This window comes from Marmota marmota, unplaced genomic scaffold (genome assembly GCF_001458135.2).
Source record: "Marmota marmota marmota unplaced genomic scaffold, marMar, whole genome shotgun sequence".
Classification (NCBI taxonomy): Eukaryota; Metazoa; Chordata; class Mammalia; order Rodentia; family Sciuridae; genus Marmota; species Marmota marmota.
Genome location: NW_025999990.1, coordinates 39,484,826 through 39,510,842, shown reverse-complemented (window position 1 = coordinate 39,510,842; position 26,017 = coordinate 39,484,826). Strand labels below are relative to the sequence as shown.

At 38.4% G+C, this 26,017-nt stretch overlaps 1 protein-coding gene across 2 annotated transcripts in view; it reads right to left on the bottom strand.

The window, feature by feature from the left end:
* The window catches only part of Znf521 (zinc finger protein 521), a 240,016-nt gene that overhangs the window by 25,476 nt on the left and 188,523 nt on the right, over window positions 1-26,017 (bottom strand). For both annotated transcript variants that reach the window (XM_015482213.2, XM_048806411.1), the window contains exons 4-5: window positions 3,159-3,290; window positions 628-743 (exon numbers count right to left, since the gene is read on the bottom strand). In XM_015482213.2, coding sequence (XP_015337699.2) covers window positions 628-743; window positions 3,159-3,290 — 248 coding nt within the window. The remainder of the gene's footprint in view (window positions 1-627; window positions 744-3,158; window positions 3,291-26,017) is intronic.

The following is a 26,017-nucleotide window of genomic DNA, read 5'->3' as shown; positions in this document are numbered from 1 at the left end:
TTGTTTATTTTTTTCTTCATGTCTGAGGTGCAGAGAAGTTATGGACCAAGGTCAGTCACATGTCTGGTAATTGGAATACTCAAGGCTAAAGCTAACACCTTTGGGTGCCAAAGTTTTCAACTATAAGACTGTTGTTTTATTAATGATTATTCTATTTCACTAAATGGAAGTAACACATACTGGAAAAGAGAATAGTTTCTTCCTTCTCTTCTCTTCTCCCTCCCAATGTTAGGCCAGCCCCTCAGGACAATAATAACCTGGACAACCATCCAGCCTGGAACCCAGTGGGAACAGAGCATGAATAAAACAGGATTTGGGAGAATGAGCCATGACAAGTGAGGTGAATGATCCCACCATCCAATAAACCTGACCCCTACAATTCTCACACTGGGTCAGAAGGTCCAATTATAGGTCTGTTCAAGTTTCTTTTTATGATTGACAGCAGCCAGAGGCAAAATTACTTTGGTGTCTATTAATCTGGTGTCTAATTTTCCCTTTGCCCCAAAACACACAAAGCATCATGGTGGCCCAGGGTGAGTAGTACTGTGAATCCACATTTAAAATGCCCTTGTTTCCCAAAAGCATAGCAACTAGGTTCAATCCCCATCTTCCTCATGAAGACATTACCTGCAGCTCTGTTTGGAAGAAAAACTTCTGTGGACATTGTGTACAGTCATAGATCTTGTCTTCTTGTCCATGGGCAGAGAAAATATGCTGCTGCAACTTGTTTGCTTGAACAAACACTGAAATGATAAAAGGACGGTGAACTTGGGTTATTTTGTTTCTGAAATGCCCTAAGCTGATGACTCCTCATGAACTGGCAGACCAGGCTGAATGGCACACCTCCTGGGTGTGACTCACTGCCGGATACCTGGGGACAATGGAGTCCCATTTGCTCATGGTTGGGTCTCTGGCTTTTGTTAAGATGTACTCTACGGAGCACCTAATTTGACCCAAATAGCTCCAAAGCAACGGTTTATGGAAGCCCTGCTCCCTATAAATCTTTTAAAATAAAGCTGAAAATTGTCAAATGCACAGCTCTGTCTCAAAAGTAATGACTCCTATTTCTCAGCAACCCACAGGTTAAGAAATCATAGATGCCAAAACCCTGTTTATTGTATTTGCCTAAAGTTATAGCTAGCAAACAGTTCTCTATTTAAATGTGTTAATGCTAAAAATTATATCCCACAGCTACTCTGGGGCACTGTCTATAAATGTGCAACAGAACGGCAGGTAAATTCTCTTTGGATACTTTAAGATCAACTCAGCCTACACACTGAATGCAAGGGTTTCAATAATATAAACATGTTCAATTTTAATGACTACAAAACAAGGCCCTAAGACTGTGTAACAGTTTACCTAGGAGACATACTATTAATAATTAAATTGTATATGCCAGAGGCGGTGTTTGGGTTGGCAGAACTGACTTCTGATGGATGCCTGGTGCACTGTGACCTAAAAAAGTTTGCATCTACAATATTAATCTGTATAGGCAGGGAAAGGATTTATTAAAGATGTTGGCATTTGACTTTGACTCCACTCTAATCATTAAAATTATTCTAATTGCCAGCCAACCTAAAATATTAGAATATTGTTCTTGTGAGTCATACATTTTAATCACATTTCTCATTACCTTAAAAACTGCTCAGATTTCATTTCCCACCTAGCATGTTTTATATTGGAAGCTTTTTATTTTTTTAAAACTTGTTATTTCTAAATTACTTCAAGAAACACTAAAACAATTCAGGTCTGTCTATACAAAAAATGTAGACTGTTCATGATTAATGTAGTTTTGTATCTTCACCCACCTCAACCAAAAAGAAATAAGGTTCTTATACAGATTTGCAACTAATCTCCTTATAACTTAATACATTTTATGAGGTTTCTGGCTACAACATTAAAGAACTATTTTATTAGGAGTCTTAATTGTGAGGAGACCTATGACCCAGTGCCCCTTTACGAGGACTTATTAAGAGCTTTTGTAAGGAACCCAGACTCTTGACTCCTTATATTGTAAGATACATACCACTGAGGGTGAACACATTGAAAAAAAAAATAAAATTTGGAAGAAAACAAAAGAAAGACTTCCAAAAGAAGGATGGACAGTCATTATGGAATGAAGGAGCCAAACAAGCAACTGTGGAAGGCAGAGCCATTAGCATGCTCAGGTACTATTTTGTGAACTGGGAGACGAATGTGCACCCTTCTCTTTCTGTGTTATTGCAGAACAGAAATCTATAGGTTGAAGACAGTGGAGGTAAATAATCAATGCTTGGACTTTTGCTCTTCAAACAAAGAAGTCAATTTTGAGATTCTTTCTCTCTCTCTCTCTACACACACACATACACACACACACACACACACACACACACACTTTACCCCCGGAAAAATAAAAAGGAAACATAGCCTTGAGGGGCTTGATAACTGAGTCCAACATATATACACAATAATCATCAAGGATTTTTCCAAAACAACTTTGCCATTGTTGGGGCAATACCAGAAATATGTGTGATCATATTTCAATTCCCAGGGGTTTCAAATGAGAATTTTTGATCTACATCTTCTTCCCCACCCCTGAAAACCATAATGTTATAACATTTAATAAATTTTCTTAAAAGTATAAATTTATATCAACTTTAAAAATCTAATTTCATAGGAAATAAGTCTAATTGGTTTTATGGTTCAAAGAATTTTGGGAGCGTTTTAACTGTATCTTTATTATTTCTTATGTAGAATGTTACAAAATTTTCCAGGTTTAAGTAACAGACATGTGCTGACAGCCAGCTGCACTTTTAGTTGAACATCTTATGATTAAAAAGCAGCCTCATGCAGGCGGCCTTGGCCTGTTAACCTTTTAACATTGAGAGGGGAAAAAAAGTGAACACAACACGAAGAATGTCGTTTTCCAAATGTAAAAGTGCAAACTTGTGAGAGAACTTGAAATGCCATTTGTTCATCCTGACAGTTAACCTTCCTGCCCATTCGAGCCTTTAAATAGGCTGCAATCAATAATGCTAATCAGCAGAGATCAAACATCTTCCCCCCAAATTGAACTGACGTCCTCTCTCTAAAAGGCCATAGCTGTGGGCAGTATGGTCTGGTAGGGAAGACATGATGTGACCACACAACTTTCCAGTTTTCTTAATGAAGCCTCCTACCTGTAAAGCAGACAGGACACTTGAAGGTGCCTCCCATCCCTTCAAAGCTGTGCTCTATCAGGTGGCACTGGAGTTTGGCAGGAGAGTCGAAGGTCTGGCTGCAGAGTTTGCACTCATGGTTCAGTCCTTCATCTGTGAAGGAAAGTGCATTAACAGAAAAGGTGAAACCCATCATAACTTTAATAGACTAGTGAATTAACTATAATCACATTCGTTAAACTATTTCTATCACCTAATATAAATATGTTGTAGTATATGGCTTCTGATTATTTACGAGTTTATATCAATTTAAAACATTTCTGGAATTTTAAATCCAAAGATAATCAGAAGTCAGATTGTATCTTAGGGCCAATACATTTTATTAAGCTTTTAAAGTATAAATAGTATATCAATAACATGGCATCTAGTTTAATTATCACGATTTTTATGGGCTCCGTATTTCCAAAATCCTAAAATAAAGGCACCATAGAAAAAGGTGGATACCTTCTTCCTCAATGCCTCTCCTTAGGTTTACCTAGAAGGTTCTAGAAACTTCTATTCCTAGACACAAGGTTTTCAATGGTATTTCCATTGATGTAGTCTTTCTCTTTCCAAGACTTTCTGTAGTTCTGCAATAGTACTAATGCTTATAATACTTTATCAATGTTCTTTTCTGAGTTTGTATTTCTAGTCCCTCACGTTCTTCCCAGTTCATTGTTACCGTACCCTTGTAAGACAGTTTTGAATGTGCTTTCAGATCCAGTCTGCCTATCTTTCTCACTATTTTCATGAGCTCCAGGTTCACTTTGGACTAGTCCTGGATTTTTCTTTAGCAGCAACAAGATAGCAGAAAAATATTTCAATGGCTCAACAACTGCTGGATAAATAGTACACAGTACACTTTTATGTTGATTTTTTCCTCACTGAAATGTTTATGAATTTACAATCTAAGGATTATTTTAAATCCTTACAATTCAGAATCGTAAGCAATGGAGACCAGCATGCTAGAACAACCTGGAGAATGTTCTTAGAGCCTCCTATGTTTCAGTCGTTGTTGGGGCAATACCAGAAATATGTGTGATCATTGCAGATATGGAGTCACTGAATTTCACTACTACCTTGTGAAGAATACTATTGTTAGTCCCGTTTTACAGATGAGCAAAACAAGGCCCAGAGAGTTTAAATAACTTTTCTCTGAGTCAAAAGGTCTAACAACTGGAGCAGCCAGAACTTAAATCCAGGCAGTTGGGCCCTGGGGGGCCATGATCTTAGCAGATAGGCCAGGGCACATACCTGCTACTCCCAAGACTACTTATTAGGAAGAGGAAGAAACTACATTGTAACCTGGCTTGTTATCAAGTTATACTTTTACCTTCTCTTATTTGCAATAATTAAAAATACTTCCAAGGGACATCTGTGCCAGATATCCTACATCCAGGGAATGCAAGACATGCTCCTGCTATAAGGGTGACAAGTCTAAACTCCAAAGTTATTTCCTTCCATTCAAAGACAACACGCTTGTGTAAGTCCTTCAGCTGATATCACTGGCGATACAAAAGCCCAATTACAAAGTGAGTTATTATTAGCTAACCAGAAGAAAAATCACTCTATTTGTATTCCTAATCTTTCTTCTCACACAAGTATGAGTCTTTAGAAGCATAGGATTTGAATTTGTAAAAAGAGAAGCAAAGCACTAATTAAGCCACCCAGTACTGTCTACATTTCACAAGAGATAAAAACCTACTCTGTATTTGGGTGGCAGAGTAAATTCCTTGATTATAATTATGTAAGAGGAAGTTTAATTGTGCCTACTGACATGACAAGGGGTTATACAAAAAGCTTTAGGGATTATATAAGATCAAGCATTTTTTTTCTATCTGTTCCTTTTTTTTTTTTTAAATCCTAAAGTCACCATAAAATTTCCAAATTTTATTCATTAAGAAATATAAGAAACACTATTTATTGTAGGCACTGGATCAGCAAGCTAATCATTAGAAATACTTGCCTAATTTAAAAGTTTCCTATTAACTCAATGTGTCATACCTTTATTTTGAGTAGTAAGAAGGTAACTAAGAATTTTAATGTCATTCTAAAATGGTATGTTTTATTCTTACATAGTATCCCATAAAATGTACACTTAATGTAATAATAGTTAATGAAAAATTATATCTGTTTTGCATAAGAAGCAAGATGTGGCCTATATGTGAGAGCTGGTATACATTTGTTCCAGAATTCTTAAACTCTAACAGGTGTGAAGTAATATACATGGACCTGGTAGGTGGGGCTTTTCCTTGGAGATAAGGATTGACTGCTACATATACATAAAGGGAATTATGCAAATTAGGGTGTGCTTTTTTAATATGATAGTCTCCTTTTTGACTATGAGTATTTTATTTGGAAGAATAACAGAAGGAAAACTAAATAGCATATACATGTATGAATGCAGAGAAAATGTCTTCAACAATTTTTTACTTATTTCTTACCCAAAGAAAAGAGGTCAAATTGTCAAATAATCTGAATTTAGTCAACTGACCCCCCAAAATATGATATATCGTTATTAATGTATTTATGCATTGTTAGTACACATGGTTCACTAACTTCGCCCTTTATTTGTGGAAGCAAAGTGACATCAATGAAAACAATTGCATCTAGCATTTTCCAAACTATTTTTACAGCTTAAAAATATATCTCAACCTTGGAAAGATACTAAAGGTCCTACATGCCTTTTGTTTGTAAGCTATGCACTGAGGTCTCATCCAATAAAGTGATCTCCTAATTATTTGAGTAGAGGAGAAAAATACATCTTTGCTCTTACTCAACAAATGTCGAGATAAGCAAAATCCACAGTGCCCTAATGCAGACAGTGAGCAGACTGCTACTTCCTCTCACCTTTGTTTCCTTTACTCTTTCTTCTCATGCTCACACTTGTTTGTTATTACTGCACGGTCAAATGCATAAGAAGTTTGAGAGATGGAGAACGCAAAACATTTTTATAACTCATTAAATAAATCATTTTTTAATGAAGGAGGAGAGGCATAGGAGTAATAGAAAACTACTGTAACCTACAAAAAGAATTTCAATAGTGTATCCTTAGAATCTAACTCTCCTCTCATGCATTCTGTATTTACTTTGTGTAATGCTAACAGCACTATCTTCATTTTCAAAGAATTTCTAGAAACCCTTAGCATGGGGGAAATCTGGCTGAGTTAAACCTGGTTTTCTTTCAAAAACTCATGAGGTGATGCTATCAACACCTCTGATTGCAGGTGAACCCAAGGCTTGGGCTCTGCTGCCCCTGAAGCTGTATCTTGCACCTTGCCTTCTTCCTGTTTCTCCCTAAAGGTGCCAGAAAGCTTAAAAAATTCAATCAAAGTAACCATTTCTGCTCTCCGGAAAGGTAGCAGCTGACGGTAATTGGATAATACAGTCTGACTCATTTATTAAAAAGAGATTCAGAGTCAATTGATTTAATAGCCATTACAATATTCCATTAAGGACATAATAAGCTAGTGCAGTCCTATTTTTTTATGAAGAGTTATAGATGGGATGTTTAAATGAAACTTCTAGATATTTCTTCCTCTTTTTGCTTATCTTATTCTCCAGACTTTCTATGATACATATGATTTGCCTCTGTAGGCTACTTTGAGATTAGAAGAGAGAGAGAGAAAAAAAAAAAACAAGCTATCCTTCCTATATTCTACTAATAAAGATTGATTACAACACTGAAATTTTGATAGTCAAAAAGTTATATAGGACAGGAGCAATATTACTGAGTATAGAAAAACTCCAGTTTTGCACATTAGATTTATCAGCATTCTAGCCAAATATATGTGAAAACAGGAAATTAGCGCAAGGAAAGGGAGAAACATCAGAGTGTAAATTAGTCAGCTGAATGAGAAGAATATCCCTCCCTCTTGCATACTGGGTGGTGGGTACGCATGTATCCAGCAATGTGGGTTCAATGTTAAGAGTAGTGCCCCACCATAGAGAACATGCTAGAGGCCAGCAACTTCAGTCCCCATCACCCACAGCAAGGCACAACCAAAGACGGCTTGAACGTAATTGAGAAGTAGTTTTACATGTATAGAAATTTCAGCAGAAATAATTATTTCCATTTGTTAATCTTCATTTAAGTGTGAACATAAATGTAAACACAAATCAAGTCTACATAAAAGAGACTGATGCACATGTAAATATTTACTCCAATATTAAACGTTTCAAAGGAGAGAGCGTGCATACATAATTGAAGTACAGCCTCTTTGCCTTAGTGGAAAACGTGATAATCATAGACAAAACTTGGGCTTTAAGAAACAATCTGCTTTTCTAAAGCCAGTTCAAAGAGGAATGGTAGTTTCTCTCTCTCCAATGTATAAAACCCAGAGATGAGCAACTATTAATCAGCCCATTTGGTAATAAAAGAAATAACAGTTACCATTTGGATGCTCAATATTTGCATGAGCTTCAAATCAAATTATGAGCTGCATTGTAGCCATTGTGAGTTTAACACAAGACACTGACATTTCAATATAAGCTTTAAACAAGAGAAACCCTTTCAGCAGCCTCCAGACTGTGTGTCCCATGTTTATACTCCTTTTCCTTCAATAAAAACAAAAATCTAGAGCAGCTACAAGCAAATGTTCAGTGGCTGACTTACATGCAGCTGTTATCTCTGGAATCACTGGGGGCCCCCTTATATCGTCTGATCAACACTACAGCCATTACTGAGGACCAATTTGTAACGGTTTATAAGTGGAACTCCTTCTCTCATTTACCCTCGAGACTGGCCAGGAGGGTCCTCCAGCCTCTTCCACTGCATAAATCTATAGGCTAAAGTCCACAGATATAAACCTCTCCTGGTACATCATCATGTGGCAGGGGCCATACTTAAAAGCTCTGATCTGAGTGGGAGTCAACTCTGCCCTCAGAATCCAAGCAGAGGAATCAAATGCCCTGCAGTTGTAATTTTTCCAGTTCGGATGTGTGCACCACTATATCCTTACATATATATATATATATTTTAAATCCAAGAAAACTATGCCTTAAACCAATTCCCAACACCCCACGTTTTACTTTGCTTCTCCTCTTCCCTGAGTTAATTTCCAAGCACACATTTATAAGCCAGGGGTCTGAGGAGTAACAAAGCAAAGCCACACATGACAAAACTCACCCCTTGGCTACATCGGCTCACTCTAGAAACCAGGGGTAGAAAAATAGGCAGGCTGTGCAGTAATTTGCCATGCACACAGCCATCCCATTCTTTCCAGGTCCATGGCACTCCGGCCACTGTAATTTGTTGTATTACATACTGCACATATTTCACAACTGTAACATAAACACACTGAGGTGCTAATTTGGCAGTGGAGAATATGACTTAGGCTTCAAAGTCTGCCAGTAGATTAGTCATTAAGCCCCCAAAGTAAGGCAGCATTGGAGAGTACTGAACATTGTGTGAACCTTTCCCCCACCCCCCAACATCAGTTTAAAAGTTCTGCCCTTATTCTTTGAAACAATTTAACATGAAAATGAATGCTGCTGGAAGTTGGACACTAACACTTCTTGCAGTTTTCTCACTGGCAATATGGGAATGTCTGCCACTGTCAGGATTTTTATGCCACCTGAGAGAGGAACATGAGATATAAGCGCAAGACTCTTAGAATAAAATAAAGGTCACTGGGAATGTGAGTAAATGAGTACCTGGGCCCTAGACTTTGACCCTCTGTGTGCAAAGTGCTTAACCCTTAGGCATCTCAAGAAAAGCCAAATGCTAATGCTGTGTGCCTCCACCAGAATTGTACTTCACAAAGATCATCAAGGTGCAGGCCTCCATTTAACTCAGTGGCTGAATTTTTTTTTTCTTTTTGCTAATGGTCTAAAGACTAAAATGTTTTGGGGCTTTATAAGCAAAGCTACTGATAGTGACACTGTTATTTCCTGTCTTGAACTTCTCATTATCAGCAGGGCTGAAGCAGGAAATGATTCAACTGGGGTAGGCTGCATGGTACCCAGCAGATTTTAAAGAGCCCAGGGGCTGCCTAGAGCCCCATAAACATCAGCAGCTTGGAAACTAGCAGGAGGTCCAGGTGGGTAGGGATGGGAGAGGCAGGCAGTGGGATTTTAGATGCTCTGAGATGCAATATCATCCAATACCTTGGCTATTGTTATTGGTTATATGAAGCACCTATTAGAATATTCTCATGAAGGAGGAAACATTGCATGGTTGTTCAAGTAATAAACGATAAAACAAACAACCCACCAAGAAGGTGGCTTTCCTCCAACTGTGGGGATTCAGCAGTGATATTTTGGCACAAGTGGGGAATAGGAATAGGCACATGGACTAAGATATCTTTCAAATCTGACCAATACTCTGGCATCTCTAGTTCTTTCTTTCTTTTCTTTTTTCGGTACCAGGGATTGAGCTCAGGGGCATGCAACTACTGAGCCACATCCCCAGCCCTATTTTGTGTTTTATTTAGAGACAGGGTCTCACTGAGTTGCTTAGCACCTCACTTTTGCTGAGGCTGGCTTTGAACCTGCAATCCTGCCTCAGCTTCCTGAGTCACTAGGATTACAGGTGTGCTCAAATTTGGCCAATATTCTGGCATCTCTAGTTCTTTCTTTTCCTCTTTCTAGATCTAAACATTGGGACACACAGTTGAAGTCTCAGTGAAAAATATAGTGCTAGCAAATAGTTTTTAAAGATAAAAATTTTTCCTTCAAATGCTTTATTAAACAAAACAAACCAAAAAACGCTTTAGGAGATTTAAGCAGGAGGATGGTAAGTTTGAGGCCAACCTGGGCAACTTAGTGACACCTTGTCTCAAAATGAAAAATAAAAAGGGCCAGGGAAGTAGCCTAGTGGCAGAGTACTTGCCTAGCATGGGCAAGTCCCTGAGTTCTATACCCAGTACCACATAGCAACAAACAAAACAATAACAACAAAAGTTATTGGAAGGGCACTGATAAAACCACATTGTCTCCCCCATCCCAAGAAAAAATATTCTTAACCAAGAAAAGAAGAAACTAGTGCATGCTTCTTAGGGAAAATGTTATTAGCCTGAAAAAGGCTCTGGTGGGAGTGAGGATTGAGAACAAGTCTGGAATACATCCTCCAGATCTGTTTAGAAAATTTTTGCTCTTAAAAATTTACCTTCCTTTATAAAGCTTTGACTTCAGTCTACAAGACTATGCTCCCCTGAAAGGGACATAGTTTCCATGAACAATTTCCTCCCTTGCTTATGGTCATGTGAATACAGGACAGGAAACATTCTTCTTGCAAAAAGTTTTTCACCACCTTGTCTTTAGTGCTGATCATTTAGTGCCATTACAGAAAGCTCGTGAGCAAGCGAAGGCAGAGATAAAACACTGACTTGCATTTCGCATAACAGATTAGATGTGCAATATGATTGGAAATGGCACCTTTCCAATTCAGGAACGCATTTCAGCTTCTGCTGTGTCTATTGAAAAGTAGTAGGTGGCAGCCCTGGACATCTTTACACCAAGACAGCGTCAAGAACTAAGTTAGGGGTTACAGTCAATTCTTTCTACAGTGCAAGTTTTGGGAGGGCAAGGGTATTAGTTTTGTTCACTGATGCATGCCAAGTGCCTCCTACATGGCTCATAGCTGAGATTCAATAAATATCTATTGAATGTGTGGGAGATATTTAGTTAGCTAGTCCGATGTCTGATTTCATTAGAAAAAAATTACCCAGACTGACCCCAAAATGATATTTATTGTCATTTAGGTTTTAAATCTTTGCTTCATTACCCTGTACGTTAAACCCTTTGCACGACACATAATGGATTGGCAAAATACCTTACACTGCTTGATTTTATTATTTTCTGAGATAATATTAAAATGCTTTGGCAAATAAAGCATTTACAAAGTAGCTGTCTAATTGGCCAACGTATCTCTTGCAAGCAAGTGGTAAGTCCAAACTTGTCTCTTATTTTAAGAGGAAAAATGTCATTATGCATTTTATGTCTGAAATAGTATTAAAAAAAATCCCCCCCCCAAAAAAAACATACCATACAAAAGTCATAAACCAGGTGCAGTGGCACATTCATGCCTATTACCTCAGCTATTTGGGAGGCTGAGGAAGACTGTAGAAGTTTGAAGTCAGCCTTAGCAATATGGCAAAACCCTGTCTCAAAGTTTAAAATAATAAAGAATTGAGGATGTAGTTCATAGTAGAGCACCTCTGAATTCATTCTGAGCACCTTAAGGAAAAAAAGAAAAAGAAGATAATTGCCTTTTATTTGTCCTAAGTCATAGTGATGCCTCTTCATCACATATTCATAACCCATAAAAACTTTTTCTTAATGTTGTGCATTCTTATATTACAAAGTTCTAGTCTTTTAACTAATTATTTAATTCATATGTATATGTTTATTATATTCTTTGCTTAAAATTTCTTGTTTGATATCAACGACCTACTATTAATGCCCTCGCATCTGGGACTTGCGGCGCTGGTGGTGGAAGTACAGGTATATTTACCTTCAAGAGATATACAACACACACACACACACACACACAAATTGGTAAAATCGAAAGAGGATAGTTCATGCAGCATAAACTAAATGTAACCTGCCTTAAAGTTAACTCTATTGGGAAAACATCTTTGAGAACTGAGACAGTGCAATAGTCAATATTAATTCCACACAGCGGTGGGCCAGCAACCCGAGCTGTGTACTGGACACAGTGCTCATCAGGCATGTTTTCACGTTGCTGTGCTGAGTTTATGGCAAGGGTCAGGGCCTTCTCTTTTTCTTTTTTTAAATCTTCTTGTGCTTGGCATAATGCCACTAGTTATCTGAAGGAGAGTCTCCAAACACTGAAAAGCTGTTTATCCTTGCTAGAAAGCACAGCCTGCTACTACTGATGATTAAAAACAAAACAAGCAAACTGAAAAACAAATCAAACAAACAAAAGAAATGGAATGAGATTCAACAGTTTCTGCAAATGTTATGGACGTGGACAACCACTGGTTTGAGGCAAGAAGCTAGTTGGGCATTTTCAAAGCTAATTATCTTCCTAAGAAACTATATGATTGCCTACTTATTTGTGAAGCTGACGTATTTTCTCTTAAACTGTGCTGTTCAAAATCCCAGTTCTCCAAAAAGCAAAAGTCATGGATTGCAATCACATGGGGGTGGAAGAGGGACCAGATCTCTGATTCGTAAGAGACTGTGTCCTGCTCCACTTCACTTGGTGGCAATACTAAGAACATTGTTAAGCAGCAATGCAAGTCACCATGCTGCACGTTATTTGCAAATGAGTCTCATTTTTATCGTTCTGTTGTTGTGACCTCAGAAACTTGGCCTTGAAGAACAACAACAGGAAAAAAAAAAGGTAATGGCACCATAAATGCAATAAGATTTCTAAAAACAGTTTATTGAAAATGTGCTGTGAAACTTGAATTCTTCTAATCAAAGGATGCCACCCCTTAGAGAAATTTTCCTGTGCATTATTAAAGTGACATACTGCGGTACTAGTTAGAGCTCCATAACCTTTAAATTGCCTGATTGTAATTAAGGCCACTAGTTTTATTTAGGAAGGTTCAAGGAGGCTCAATTTAAGTTGGCTTAACTAGTGTGAATTTAATGTCATGCTGCCAGAAGGCCGAGAAGCACTCTGGCCTGGCTGCTCTATGGCACATGCAGCTGTGGGGTCATATATTCTAAATTAAGCCCAGATTTAAAGAAACTACAGCCATCAGGACGTAGTTGGGTGTATGTCAGTATACATTCCCATGTTGGCATATAACATCATTCCTTCATTCTTTCATCCAACATACCAGCAATTTTCCAATCGGGAAGTCTAAATACATATGATTATTTATTGAGTGAGTAGTAGGGGTTTTATAGTAATTTTTAAGGGCATCAGGATCACTTTCATGTGAGGTGGGGCTTAAGGTAATGTCCAATCAGCATTAATGATTTAAAGTGAAATGTGCTCATAACAAAGCCGTAAAAGCAGGAATGTTATTACAAAGAAACTCTAAGAAGAAAAATTTATGGTTAGGAATATGAGGAAAAGAAAGGTTATTATTCGGACAGGCCACTAAATAGAGTGCTAAAAACAATATATAAACTTCACTGAAAGGGCGGCAAATCAAGGACTGAAATTAAAAAAAAAAAAAAAAAAACACAGCAAATGAAGTTACTCACAGCATAGGGTAGAAGAAGGAAAGGGTAGCAACAGAGAGAAAACACTTAAAGATTTGACCCATGTTCAAAATTTTACTGGATGGGAGCTCAAAAACATTCATCTCTGGATAGAATGCTGGCAATTTTCTGTAGCTCCAACAGCAATAATGATAAATGAATTTCTTTACAGCCAAGTGGCTCAAGCAGCCAACTACGCTACCACTATATAATTAATAACAATAAGCAATTAAAGAGAACAGCAGGTTACAACTATAAGGTGTCAAAATATATTAGCAAAAGAAAATACAGCAACAACACACTTAAAGAAAAATAAATATACAGCAGGTGAATCCACGTGCACTATCTTCTTTCAGATTATATTTTGGAGAAAGCTTTTATGGCTTGAAGAGAAATAGAAGATGACATAAAACTACTATAAGGTGATTAGCATCCCTCTGAAAACAAATCATGCTCCCAACATTCAGAGAAATCGGAAACGTGAGATGGGAAATGTGATTGAGAAGACACAGGAGAGTTGGCTGACCACTACTTGGCATTATTCATTTACTAAGAAATATTCTAATAAACACTTCACAAAACTGTACTTGTTGGCTCACATATTTTCAAAGATCTCAGAACATTTTGCATTTTCATGTAAAATTATGGAGAAGCAATAAATCAGGAAAGTGTAGGGGGGAAAAAAGAAGTCAACATTACCTATTTGGATAAATTCTGGAGGTTAGAAAGGGCTTTAGAGACAATCTGACCATCAAGAACTTGCTTAAAAGATGAGAATGTTGAAACTAGACATATTATCTGAGTGTTACGGTTATGACCAGTACCAGAATCCAGGCTTCCTGAATCCAACACTACATTGGCCCTCCAAATCCTCACTTAACATTTTTTTCCTCCTTCTTTACTATGGCGGTTTAAATTGTCAATTAAACAAGACACAAATTATTATTTTCCAGCTCTCTTACTAAGGTGCAAGGAGCTACTTATATTTCCAGGTTACCTGAGCACTCCTTTGCTCTCTGGCAAACCAAACTCTGAATTTATTTAAATTACCCTCACCCCTTCTGTCTTTAGCAACTACTATGAAAGTCTCTTTCATCATGTGAAAGTGTTCGTCTCCCTTCAGGAAAACAAAACTTTAACTAATATTCAGTCCCTGTTGGAAACTTAAAAAATTTGGCAATAGAAAGTAAAATCCCCTGTTTCTCCAGATTCTCCAGCCAGGCTAGAAACACATTGTCAGTATAGCACTTTGGTCTGAGCTGTCAATCTGGAAGGAACATTCCTGATTATACTGCTGGTGACAACGAGGCTGAATGCTGATGTTTTCTCTCATTGGCAATAAACCAATTATTTGGTTAAACTGTCAACTGAAACTCTGTGGAGGCTGGGCTTGAGTGCTCCTTTACAGAATCAAAATTATTCAGAAACAAACACTGATTTCTTAATTCTATTCTGCCTATAGCTAACTATACTTCTTAAGTACCTGAATCATTTCCTGATAAGATTCTAAATTGAGTATTTGGGAAAATACTGAGACTGCATGCATTTTCCAAAATGTGTGACTTACTAAGAAGGTAACTCCATACTTATGTATGGAAAATAGGTTAGCTCAACATGTTCCTAACCTACTTTTCTCTCTTGGGCATCATTCTGTATACACCAGCATATCTAGACAGTATATGCTGAAGCCAAGATGTTACTGGCATACCATGAATCATATTCATTTCTGTTTCTTTCTGCTGTTTTCTGTCAGTCAAGAGCAACATTAAATGAAAGAGATGTTATTCACTGCAAATGGAAAGACAGAAGAAGGGAGAAAAGGAAGGAAGGAGGAAAGAAGTGAGATAGGAAGGACAGATAGACAAAACACTCGTATCACAAAACTCTCTGGCTCATTTCCTTTTTTTGAAGTACAGTGAAGGAATGTCTGTAGGTGTTTTGTTAGATCAAAAGCCAAAGCTGAAGACTATGAAAGAAGGCTTAACAAAAACTGTAAGTGTATCTATTAAATGAAGAATGAGACATAATTATTATGGACAGCTCTTTCTCTGACAGTAGTGCCTTACATTACCTTCTGCAAAGCTATTAAATATTTCTAAGACTATAACACCAAATTATAAAGATGCTTTGGGCACAATAAATTTTTAATCCCCTATCTTTATGACAATTTTTCTAAAACCTGAACCAGCTCATTCAAAATCTGTTTTAAAAATTCAAATATTGTATACTGTGTCAATATAATGAAGGCTGATAATGAATCTTCTCACACAAAAGGAAATCTATTGAAATAATGTCACTAAAATATCTATTGATGGCCTTAAACATTTTATATAGTTAAAGGTTCTGCTTTGTCCTGCATGGTATATGATGCAATCAGCATAGAATTCCAATGCTGTCTTAATCTAAAGTAGAATTCTGATATCCACACCTATGAACTTCTTTTTTCTTTTGGAAAGCGTGTCATGTTTGGCTCATTTATCAATCTCATTCTTGGTTAAAAAAAAAACAGAAAGACATCTAGAGTGTTTAGAGTGTTGTCTCTCACTTTTCTTTTCCTTCTAAAAAGCAGTAATGATATTTGGTTTCTTAATGACAGAGATTAGTGTAAGAACTTTCATATTTGACAATCTTCAGAAAAGCAAACACTTTACATAATTGTGTAGCATCATAATTGTTGGATAGAATAGGCGAGGTGTGGCCTAAACTAACAAAAGTTCTCCTGTCTCTGAATACTGAAGAAAACAGAGTTCAGAAATGAGAATAAAAGTGGGTAAATACAAGTTTGCCATTGTATGAATGTGTAAAAAGGAATATATCAGAGTAAATATATTCAGTATATTTTCAATCACTATAGCTGATATGCATAAATACTTGTATTTACAGAAAAATATCTAGTAATGAAATAAATATTTTTCTTAGGAATCAGAAGAGATGTTTCCTTAATTAAATTCTGGCCCAAACTACTTCAAAGAACTAAAAAATAAAATACAATCTCAGATAATTAGACATAACTGCAGTTATCTCAATAAGAGAGCATGTGATTGATGGGAGTGGTAGACGGGTGTCTTGCCCCATTGTCTCCATTCTTAATCTTCTTCCTTTACCTCATATATTGATACAGTTGGATACATCTCCAAAGGCAAAAGCAGGACAAAGGGAGAATGCAGCTGAGTGACACATACAACCTCGAATCTGGGCATCTCTCTTTTGAGATGAATATTAGAAATTTTGTCTTAAAGTGATAACAGCAGGGAAATTCCAAATCAAAGTAGTCATTCTGGCCTCAACTCACCCGATTAGATCTACATATGATCTCATCTACTGCAAAAGATCAGAGTTTGTGCTTGGGCGGATGCAACTTTGAAGCACAAGAAGTTGAATGAAGTGTCTACACAAGTCACATGCATCTCACCTTTGCACCCCATAATAGGCTGGCTCTTATAATTGCTAAACTATTACAATGGGGCATTTTCCTCCCACTCTCTGTGCCTAAGGATGATTAGAAATATAATGACTACTTAAATTTATATAGTCTTTTATGATTTTCAAAATATGCATGTGGGGGCTTATATACATCAATTCTCAGCTAATCTGCTCAGTACCATGCTTTGGTCCAGGAAGAGTAACCTGAGTCCCAGGAAGAGCCCAGCTGATTTACTCAAAGGTTATATGGGTAGTTCCTGATGAAGCTGGGCTCAAACCTGCTTTCCTGCTTCAGATTAGGGGGAAGAAATATACTTGAATTTCAGTTTGGAGCCAAGTTTTTAGTTAAGTCATCTACAATACTTATTTGCTGGGTTCCTCTGCTAGGAAGATAAGGGGCCATCTAGCAGCTTGGACTGATAATGTGCGTTTAGTTAAGGCAGTGACTAGCAGTAGGGAGAGAGACTAGAAAAATATATTTCAGCTTGGCCTTTCTGATTTCTTAAGAATCTATTTTAATGTCCTTTTAAAGTTTGATTAAAATAAAAAATATGACATTCTCTTTGTTGCTGTTATTTTTTTTAATTCATCAAGATTTAGTTCAAAACTTGGCATTCAAGAATCTGACTAATTCATGAAGAAATAACACATTTCAGTTTTGCTGTTATGGGTAAAAAGATTGATATGATTCATCTTATTAACAAAATCTGTTTCTAAAAATCCCAAAAAGTCATGATTTTCAAACTGTGTGAAACAAGGAAGAATCATTTGTTTCCCAACAAATGGTACCAGTTACAAGGCTGTTTTCCCTTCCTCATGTGGAGAGTTTCACATAGACCGTTAAATATAACTTACTGAGTTGATTTGGAAAATACCAAGAAAACCATATACTGTACAGCTCAAATGATTGGAGTTAAAAACAAACAAACCCTCCCTGGCCTCCAGAAATGTAAATAAAAAATTAGATTTCCCTGTACTACATTTGATTGCATTAATTGATGTTTAAAAAAAATGGTTGAAAATAAAGCCCAGCAGTAGCATTTTTCTTTCCTAAATCACAATAGCAGCACATTACAAACATTACCAAAAGGTCCCCTGGTACGATTGTAAAGTTCCACTCTGACAGTAAAATACATCTACTGTGTGTTCTCCATTTTCATCTCTACCCTTCCAAATATATAAGAAAGCAGGTCACAAATGCAATTAAGCCTGCTTGTGTATGCTTACATATTAATTTCTGATGAATACTTAGAAACTGAACGGTCAACTGCTATATCTGTTTTTTTAAAAAATACATAAAAAACAGAATCCTCCGATTCTAATCTAAGAGTTTGAGTTCTCAAAGCAATTGGACCATTGCTACTGGGTACAATTTTGTATTCTGTCATTTTTTTTTCCTACCATCATAAAAGTTGTTTCACAGTGGGAGACACATTCCTGGTACACATGGTCTGCACATTAGCACACAGACATCTTTAGGCATAAACTGACTTCCATTGTAGTGGGCAGAAGACAGTATTTATAAAAAAAAATCCATCAGAAGCATTATCCCCAAAGCCTGTCCTCCCACATCACATGGTGGAGTAGTTTTAAGAACTCAGACTTCGGAATCACTCAGTGGGTGGTACCCAACCTGCCACTAACAAGCTGAGTCACCTCATAGAGGTTATTTAATGTTGCCTTAGCTGGATAGTCTACCGATGGAGGTATGGACCCATGTCACAGGGTATAGAAGTGAGATTCAATTGAAAGAATGCATTTCACGTATGTAGCACAATGCTGATCCATAGTGACTACTCAGTCAGTGTTGGTTATTTTTGATAGGAAGCATGAAGCAAATGTTTGCTCTAGTTGTTGAAATATTTTTTTTCATGTTTTTAATCTTAAAATTCACTGACTGATTTTGTTCTGCTGTGGTTTTCCTCTTCCCCTCCACATAGGAAAGAGAGAGGGGGGCAAAGGGGAGAAGAAGCCAGAGGCCATGGGCAGAAAGGCACTGGTTTTATTGTATTTAGATAGAACAAAGAGGAGAGGGCACAAGTGCTTAGCAGTGGTCTCCTCCTCTATGGTCCATTCTGTGAGCTGCCCCAAGGCAGTTTGGGGTTTTGTAGGACTTGAGAGACAGAGCTGAGATAGTAGCTCCAAGGGCAGGAACACTGAGGCTGCCACCGAATGGCCTTTAGAACTGGCGGACCTGGCCACCTTTCAGTCCACCTGAACCCCAAAATAAGCCGCACTGGACGTGTGGGATGATTTGGGCAAATCCAGCAGAGACTTATTGTTAGTTTTTAAACTTAACACAGACATTTATGAGGCGATCTCAGCATAGGGTAATGATAAACTTTAAAACAATACCCAGAAGATGTTAATGCTGTTCAATTATCCACTTTTGAAAACTCCCTCCTCTCCGAGCAATGCCATAGTGGCAATGGCTATTTCCCCTCCTTCTTTCTCCTTCTCTTCTTCCCAATATTGTGTGTCCTGTGTGTGTTGGGGGGCAGGGTGGTTAGGGAGTAACGTTTAGCTAAACCGCCAGTGCATTTGTTGGGATGCCATAGAGAATTAGCTCAGAAATGGGGAGGAAGCACAGATTACGTGGAGAAGAGCTCTCACACTATCTGCTGTTCCTCGGGCCCTCGTCCCCAGCCAAGTAGCCCTCCCTCACTCTATTTCACCTTTGACTTTCTACCATACACTGTAGGGTTCTTGGGGAACATATCAGCTTCTCCCCATAATACAACTATGGATCTTGCTCCCTCTGCAAGATACATTTCTACTTGATCATCCTCTTTATCACTTACTAAACTTGTTCTCAAGACAACTGAAGATTGTTTTTTTGGTTGAATGAATGAATGGAAGGAAAGATCCAAGAAGAGAGAACGAGGGAAATGTTTTGGTGGAACCGCTATGTTTTGAGGGATTTTTAGTCCACCCATGGACTGCGTGGGAGTAGGAGGTTGATTCTTCTTTGTAACCCCAAATAATTCAACCTGTGGTCAAAGAGATCTTCTCAAATCCATACCATTCTTCTGCCTGAGACATGCCTCTTGTCCAGCTTTCCGACCTTTGACCAGCTCAAAAGCTAAAAAGTAAAAGCACCTGTGTGTTTAGCCCTTACATTTATTTCTATGTAACAAATAATGATGCTTTCCCTTTTTCTGGTAGGATCTACTTACTGCCTGGTAGTGCTCTCTTGACAAGCATACAAATGGTGACCAGGTCCTGCCCTGTGTATTCTGCATTTAGTTGCTACCATTTTCTAAGTATTGACCTCTACTTTGTCCTCCTTAGTCCTGCAAGTTTTCCTTTGTCTTACATATTAAAGTCTCCAGTAGAGAGAAGGGGATAAAAAAGAATGGTCTTAATAAGTCCTTGAAAGCTACTCACACCACACTGTTCCTACTAATCTGTGGACAATCCAAACTGTCTTTCTTTCGAATGCCACCTCATTTTGGCCTCTAGAAATGAGAAAATATTAGAAGTCGCTGAATTTTTAATGATTCTGGGGATCAATTAATGGTTGCTGGAGAAAAATACATTTAAAAAATTCAGCATGAAACATCAGCATTGGGTGCCTGCAATATATGAGTCTCCCCAGACTTTACCCTCTTAACCAGGTGCTGTGATTTCTGACACCCCTGGTCAGTCGGTGAACAATGCATGGACAAGAAATAGGTACCCAGCACCCTGTGTGCCACAGGGGGCTCTCCCTCTTCTCCAGGGGCTAAACTGCCTGTTCATTAGCCTCTGCAACTGCTTTCTGAGGCACAGGCTTGGGTCTTCTCATTAGCACTGAATTCCCTGCCTCTAAGAAGAGCACAGATGTCAGGCAAGCCTGACCCAATATCTGGCTGATCAGCTGCTGTTTACTTTCATAAGCCCTAGGTTTTAATGCATCTTGAGACGAGGCGGTGGGATTCTTCTTGGCCCTCCTTGTCATGGCGAAGTAACGGAATGCCTGACAGGCTCACAAATGGCCTGAACCCATGGCCGCAAATCTGCATTAGGAGAGGGCTGCTGTTTTCCATGGGAAGCCTCCCTAAAGGACAAAGGGTCCAGACTGCTTCTCTGGAAAGGAAGTCTGCAGGAGGCTCTGGTCCCCTGAAACAACCCGGCATGCCTTGGCACATCCAGCCTGGGGCGAACGGCCCACTCTCTCCTGTCCTCTTCAGAAAATGTTCTTTGTATGGAATTAAATAAATAAATAAGGGCATGCATACATATATGCATACATACATACAAATATGAAATGAATCTCTTTAATAATCTGAAGAAATCATCTCAGCTCATGGATGAGGCAGTCGTTAGGGGCCCCTGACAAAGGGGCCTGTGGGTTTTCTTTTTACCTTTGATCTGCATTATGAAATGTTAATGTCCATCCCATCGGAGCCCCTTCCAGAAACACGCCCTCTCTCGAAGGCTTCTCCTTGCCCACTGCAACTTCCACTCACACTCTCCATTTATATTTAAGTGCTGACTGCGAGCTCATGCCCAGAAGCACTGACATTTTTAAACAGGGCTAGTTAAACGGCTAAATAAAATTTATTGATGATAAAGAGCACAGGCGAGATTAAATTGTGGCCATTTAATAATAAATACTCTCCTATCCCGTGCATGGCGTGATGTTCTGCATACACTTGAAGTGTGAAACTTAACTCCAAGCGTTTTGTCTATGGTAGACAATGTGGGGTCGGGGGAGTGTCCGCAGAATCTATAATTTTGTGTTGATTAGGTATGAAACAGCCACAAGCACATATTTTGATATCTCTATTAACAGCCTGTTCATGTCTAACTGCAAAACTTGGTTGCACTTCTTTCACCATCTTTGCCCAAGACAGACCAGTAAACACAATTCCTCTCTCTATAATTAGCCTTTTCTCTGAGGGCCCTGAAGTAAGTCTGCATGCCGTAGATTTAATATCCAGTGCTATATCCATATGTGCTGCCCTTGCCTGGTCCCAGAGCATATAAACTCCCCTATTAGCAGCCTTGACTGCTTAATTATGCAGATTTTTTTTGTACCCGCCTGCCTGTAAAATTACTGTGTCTAACCTTTTTTTTTTTTTTTTCCTCTTTGCACCATGCTGGCCATTCTAATGAAATCGGCATAGGGGAAAGAGCCTGATTTGCAGTTATGGAGGCTGGATCGCACTGGCAATCTGTCCTTAGTGGGAGTTACAAAAGAAGTCAAATGCCTTCATCTGGTTCTACCCTATCATCCCCAAGGTGATTGAGTTCACTTCCCGATGCTTCCCAAGTTTTCCTCAGGCTGTCCAATCAGCAGGTCCACCAGGGAGCCCAGCCTAGCTTGCAACAGTCTCTGTATCTAGTTACAGCCCCACCAGGGACAGTCAACCATCCACCCCCAAGCCTTCAGATGAAAACCTTTTCTAACAAGGCCGCCCAGCGCCAATGAAATAACACACATCTGCATATCCACTGGGTCCCATGTTTCTTGTGCTCATGGATTATGTATCTTGCAGCCTCTAATAAAGAAATGCAGTTCTTTGTTTAATGTTTATCTTGTGCTTGTTAAGCAAATGCTAATGTTGTATCAGAATGCTTTAGTGCTATTTGGGTTTTTGGTGATTTACTACAAGACAATCTGCTGTGAAGTAAATTTAGAGAGGGAAAAAAGGGGAAAAAAATCATTCTGGTTGAGAGCGAGAAAAGAAAAAGGTTTGACAGAAAAATCAAGGAAAAGGGAATGAGAGCTTGGGAGAGACGCAGGAAGTGAGAGTGCCCCGGAGAGAGAGCACAAACCTGAGACGGAGACGGACAGGTAAATGGAGGGACAGACAGTGGAGGAATGGAGACACAACACACACACACACACACAGCCTTGGTGTTGGGGGCGGGGAGAGAGCAGGGCCTTCTATAAATCCCTAGCCCCAGGCTGACATACCCACTTTATCACTGGACAGTTTGTGACTCAGAGCTAGAGAATCAACCCAGCACAATTTCCAAAAGAGAAGAGATGATCACTTCCCCTTCAGTGATAAGGTAAACAGTGTCCTGAAGGGTAAACAAAAAATTTTAAAAGGCCTTTTTGTTGTTGTTGTTGTCTGCTTTTGTGCCCTTATGGTTAGCACTGTGCACTGTTATTCACAGACCACAGGGAAGCCCTCAATTTAATTGTTCATGCCTAGCTCTGTTAGAAATAGGCAAAAATAATCAGAACCTCCCTCCTCCCCATTTCAGAGAGAGGTGGGGGCTGGGGGAAGAAAAAAAAAAGAGGGTGGCAGCTTGAAAGCTGATGAATGAATGCCCTTTATTTATCCTTTGGCAAGATGGGCTATGGATGTCCACGGGGCAAAGCTCTCCTGCCTGCTTCCTGCACCGCAGTCCTGCTGGAGAGGGGGGTGTCGCTTTTACACCAAGAGATTCCGTGTGCCTACCCTGCTCCACACTTTTGATAAGGGAGGTCAAAATGCAATTCTCTGAGAGTAAAAATTGGGAAAAATCAAGGTCTATGTATTTCAAAAAGCCAGCTGTTATAATTTGCTGACATGTTGTGAGGTGAATGAGATCTTAGATGTTTGTGTTTCACAATATAGGAAGACTAATTGATAAGAAATGAAGAGGATAGAATGGTAGGGGGGATAAATAAGTATCTAGCTCAGAAGTACACTTATCACAAATCATGGTCCTTCCCTTTCCTTTCTCTTTTCACTTCACAAAATAAATCAATACATTTCCAAAAGGATGAAAAAACTCTTAAGTGGGTAAATGAAAAGCAAACACCTACCATACAAATACACACTCTGTCAAGTGAAAATTACATCCGTATAGAAGAGTGCCATGTTAGCTCTCTTCTTGGGTAAACATCTCTACCCTTAATGCACTATGGAAGCTGAGAATAAATTTAGTCTTCATGATTAATACAATTAATTACAAGTACTCTGGTTCTTCAGAAATACTTCAATGACATCATGGAAGTTCACATTGAAAATGTTATCTACTGCTTCAGAAAATGTGTGTGAAATTTTACTCTTTTCCTTTTGCTAAAAAAAATTTAAATGCTTGTTCATTCTTCCTCTGCACATTATGTTCCTTGATAAATTTGCTTCCTCTTGCTGATGCCCTGGTAATGCACAAATAGTAAACTCAAAGATATGCCAATGCAAGAGAGAAGAATTAGAAACTGAAGGCATCTATACTTGCTACCTAACTGCAAATCTAAAGTCTGCAGTTCTCTAATGTACTGCCTTTTAAACCATTCAGGACTTTCGCAGAGGGTGAAGCTACCTGTGAACATGATTTGGAGATGTGACACTTGTTCCTTGAGGTCTAACCAGAAGTCATAACTTTTTTCCATGACTGCATTTCACTAAATAACATGATCACGACAGTCTTCATTTAGGTTCAAAGCAAATCCTACTGCAGGAAGGTCTCTCTTGCCATTGTTTTAGTCACTTGGTTCCCATTGAGGCCTATTATTAGAATTGGAATTTAATGTACCTCTTTTCCCCTTTACATTTAACAGAGGGTCAAAAAAGACAGAAAAAGGAAATCAATGACACATTTCATTAGCTGGTTCTTACACCTACTGCAGACCATGAATCAGGGACTTTGCTGTTCATAAGTATTGCAAAATCTCTCCTGTAATAAGTAAGAGCAACATATACAATTCCAGATCTGTTTTATCAGTGGCTTACAGGACTTTCTATTTTCATATCATTAATTCACATTGCATTCCCTTGAAGTAGCTATGTTCCCTGGACTACAGTCTCGAACAGATACTTGAGAGAATGGAGGTACTAAAACACTGAAAATTTGCATTCAGAGATGAATGTTTAATCCCAGATCTCCTTCTGTTCCCAAGTGAGTGGGGCTTGGGAGAGATGGGGCTGCTGAGTGCCTGGATGGTGCCTAGATAGCCACAGATTGTTTTGAAGCACAGCCTGGTTTCAGAGGGTTTGCAAAGAGTTCTGCCTCACATCCTCTGTCAGAGTAATCGAAGTGATGCCCTAACCGTCCGGGCCTATACTCCTTAATAGTCAATGCGGTAGGAAACTTAAATATAGCTACATTTTAATTCCATATCTTTCAGTGAGTGACCAAGGTGACCCAAGGGCAAGACTGAAGAGATGAGACACTGTGATGTTCTCCAGTGGCACCAGAACATTGCAGAATCCAGCTGCTAACAATTTTAGGCACTCCATGAAGAAGAAAATGGTGAATCAGTGGCATCATTTGGAAGTCATGCAAAATGATTCTGGAGCCCTCTGAACTGCCCTCGGGAGAGAATCCGGAGTGAGAATAAGAAAAGGGACTGTTTGGGGGAAGTGTGCTAGAATGAGAAACTGGCTTTTTGTGTGTGTGTGTGTGTGTGTGTGTGTGCGCGCTACTTAGAATTAAACAACTGGTTGCACTGGGGTTGAGAGACATTCTAACTGAAAAACTTTCTGGGAATTATTTAAACACATGCACACATGTACACGCATGTGTACACACTCATACAAACAAAATGCAAGCTCTGAAGCTCAGCTGATATGCTCTTTAGAATACATTAAAACCCTACTTTTTTTTGGAATCACTGTACACACTAATTTTTAAGAAATATGGGATAAATGTTCCACTTTGAATTGGCAGAATAAACTCCTACTAGATGAGACCTCCCGCAGATAATAACTATAAATTTTGGACAAGATATAAAAATCAATTAACCTGAAGGCACTGGTGTAGGAATAAAAGCAGACAGAATCTGAAGAAGCTTGTGAAGTGAAGCTTGAAAGATAGGAATAACACCAGAGTAATTTCTATTTTTTTTGTTTAATACAGATTTTTAGATGTATTTGGGTACTAATTCATTAACAGAAAATTATAGTATGTTTGGTCTGAAGAATCACAGGACAGGATTTAGGGCACACATGACCACTGAAAATTAAGTGGGCAAGGGAAAACCCTGGAAAGGAAAGAGTGTGGAAGGGAGAGAGAAAAAATGATCCTCTGTATAAATTCTCTTCAAATTTCTGCTGACTCCTGGGCCATTAAAGTGCAGGATTGACCACAAGCAACCCAGTTTAGGATTCAAAAAGAAAAAAAAATACTAAACAGACATTCAAGTTATATTCCAAAAGATAGTTTGTGTTTTGAGTACAACCAAGTTACCCATTTACTAAAATAAAAAAAACCAATCCTCTTTGGAGGAATATAACAGAACCCAGAGTACCCATAACATAACATTCACTATGTCTGAGGTACAATTCAAAATTATTGGGCACATCAAGAAAATGGAAAATATAATCTCTTTTAGCAAATGAAAAATTTAAACCTGAAAAATACAACTT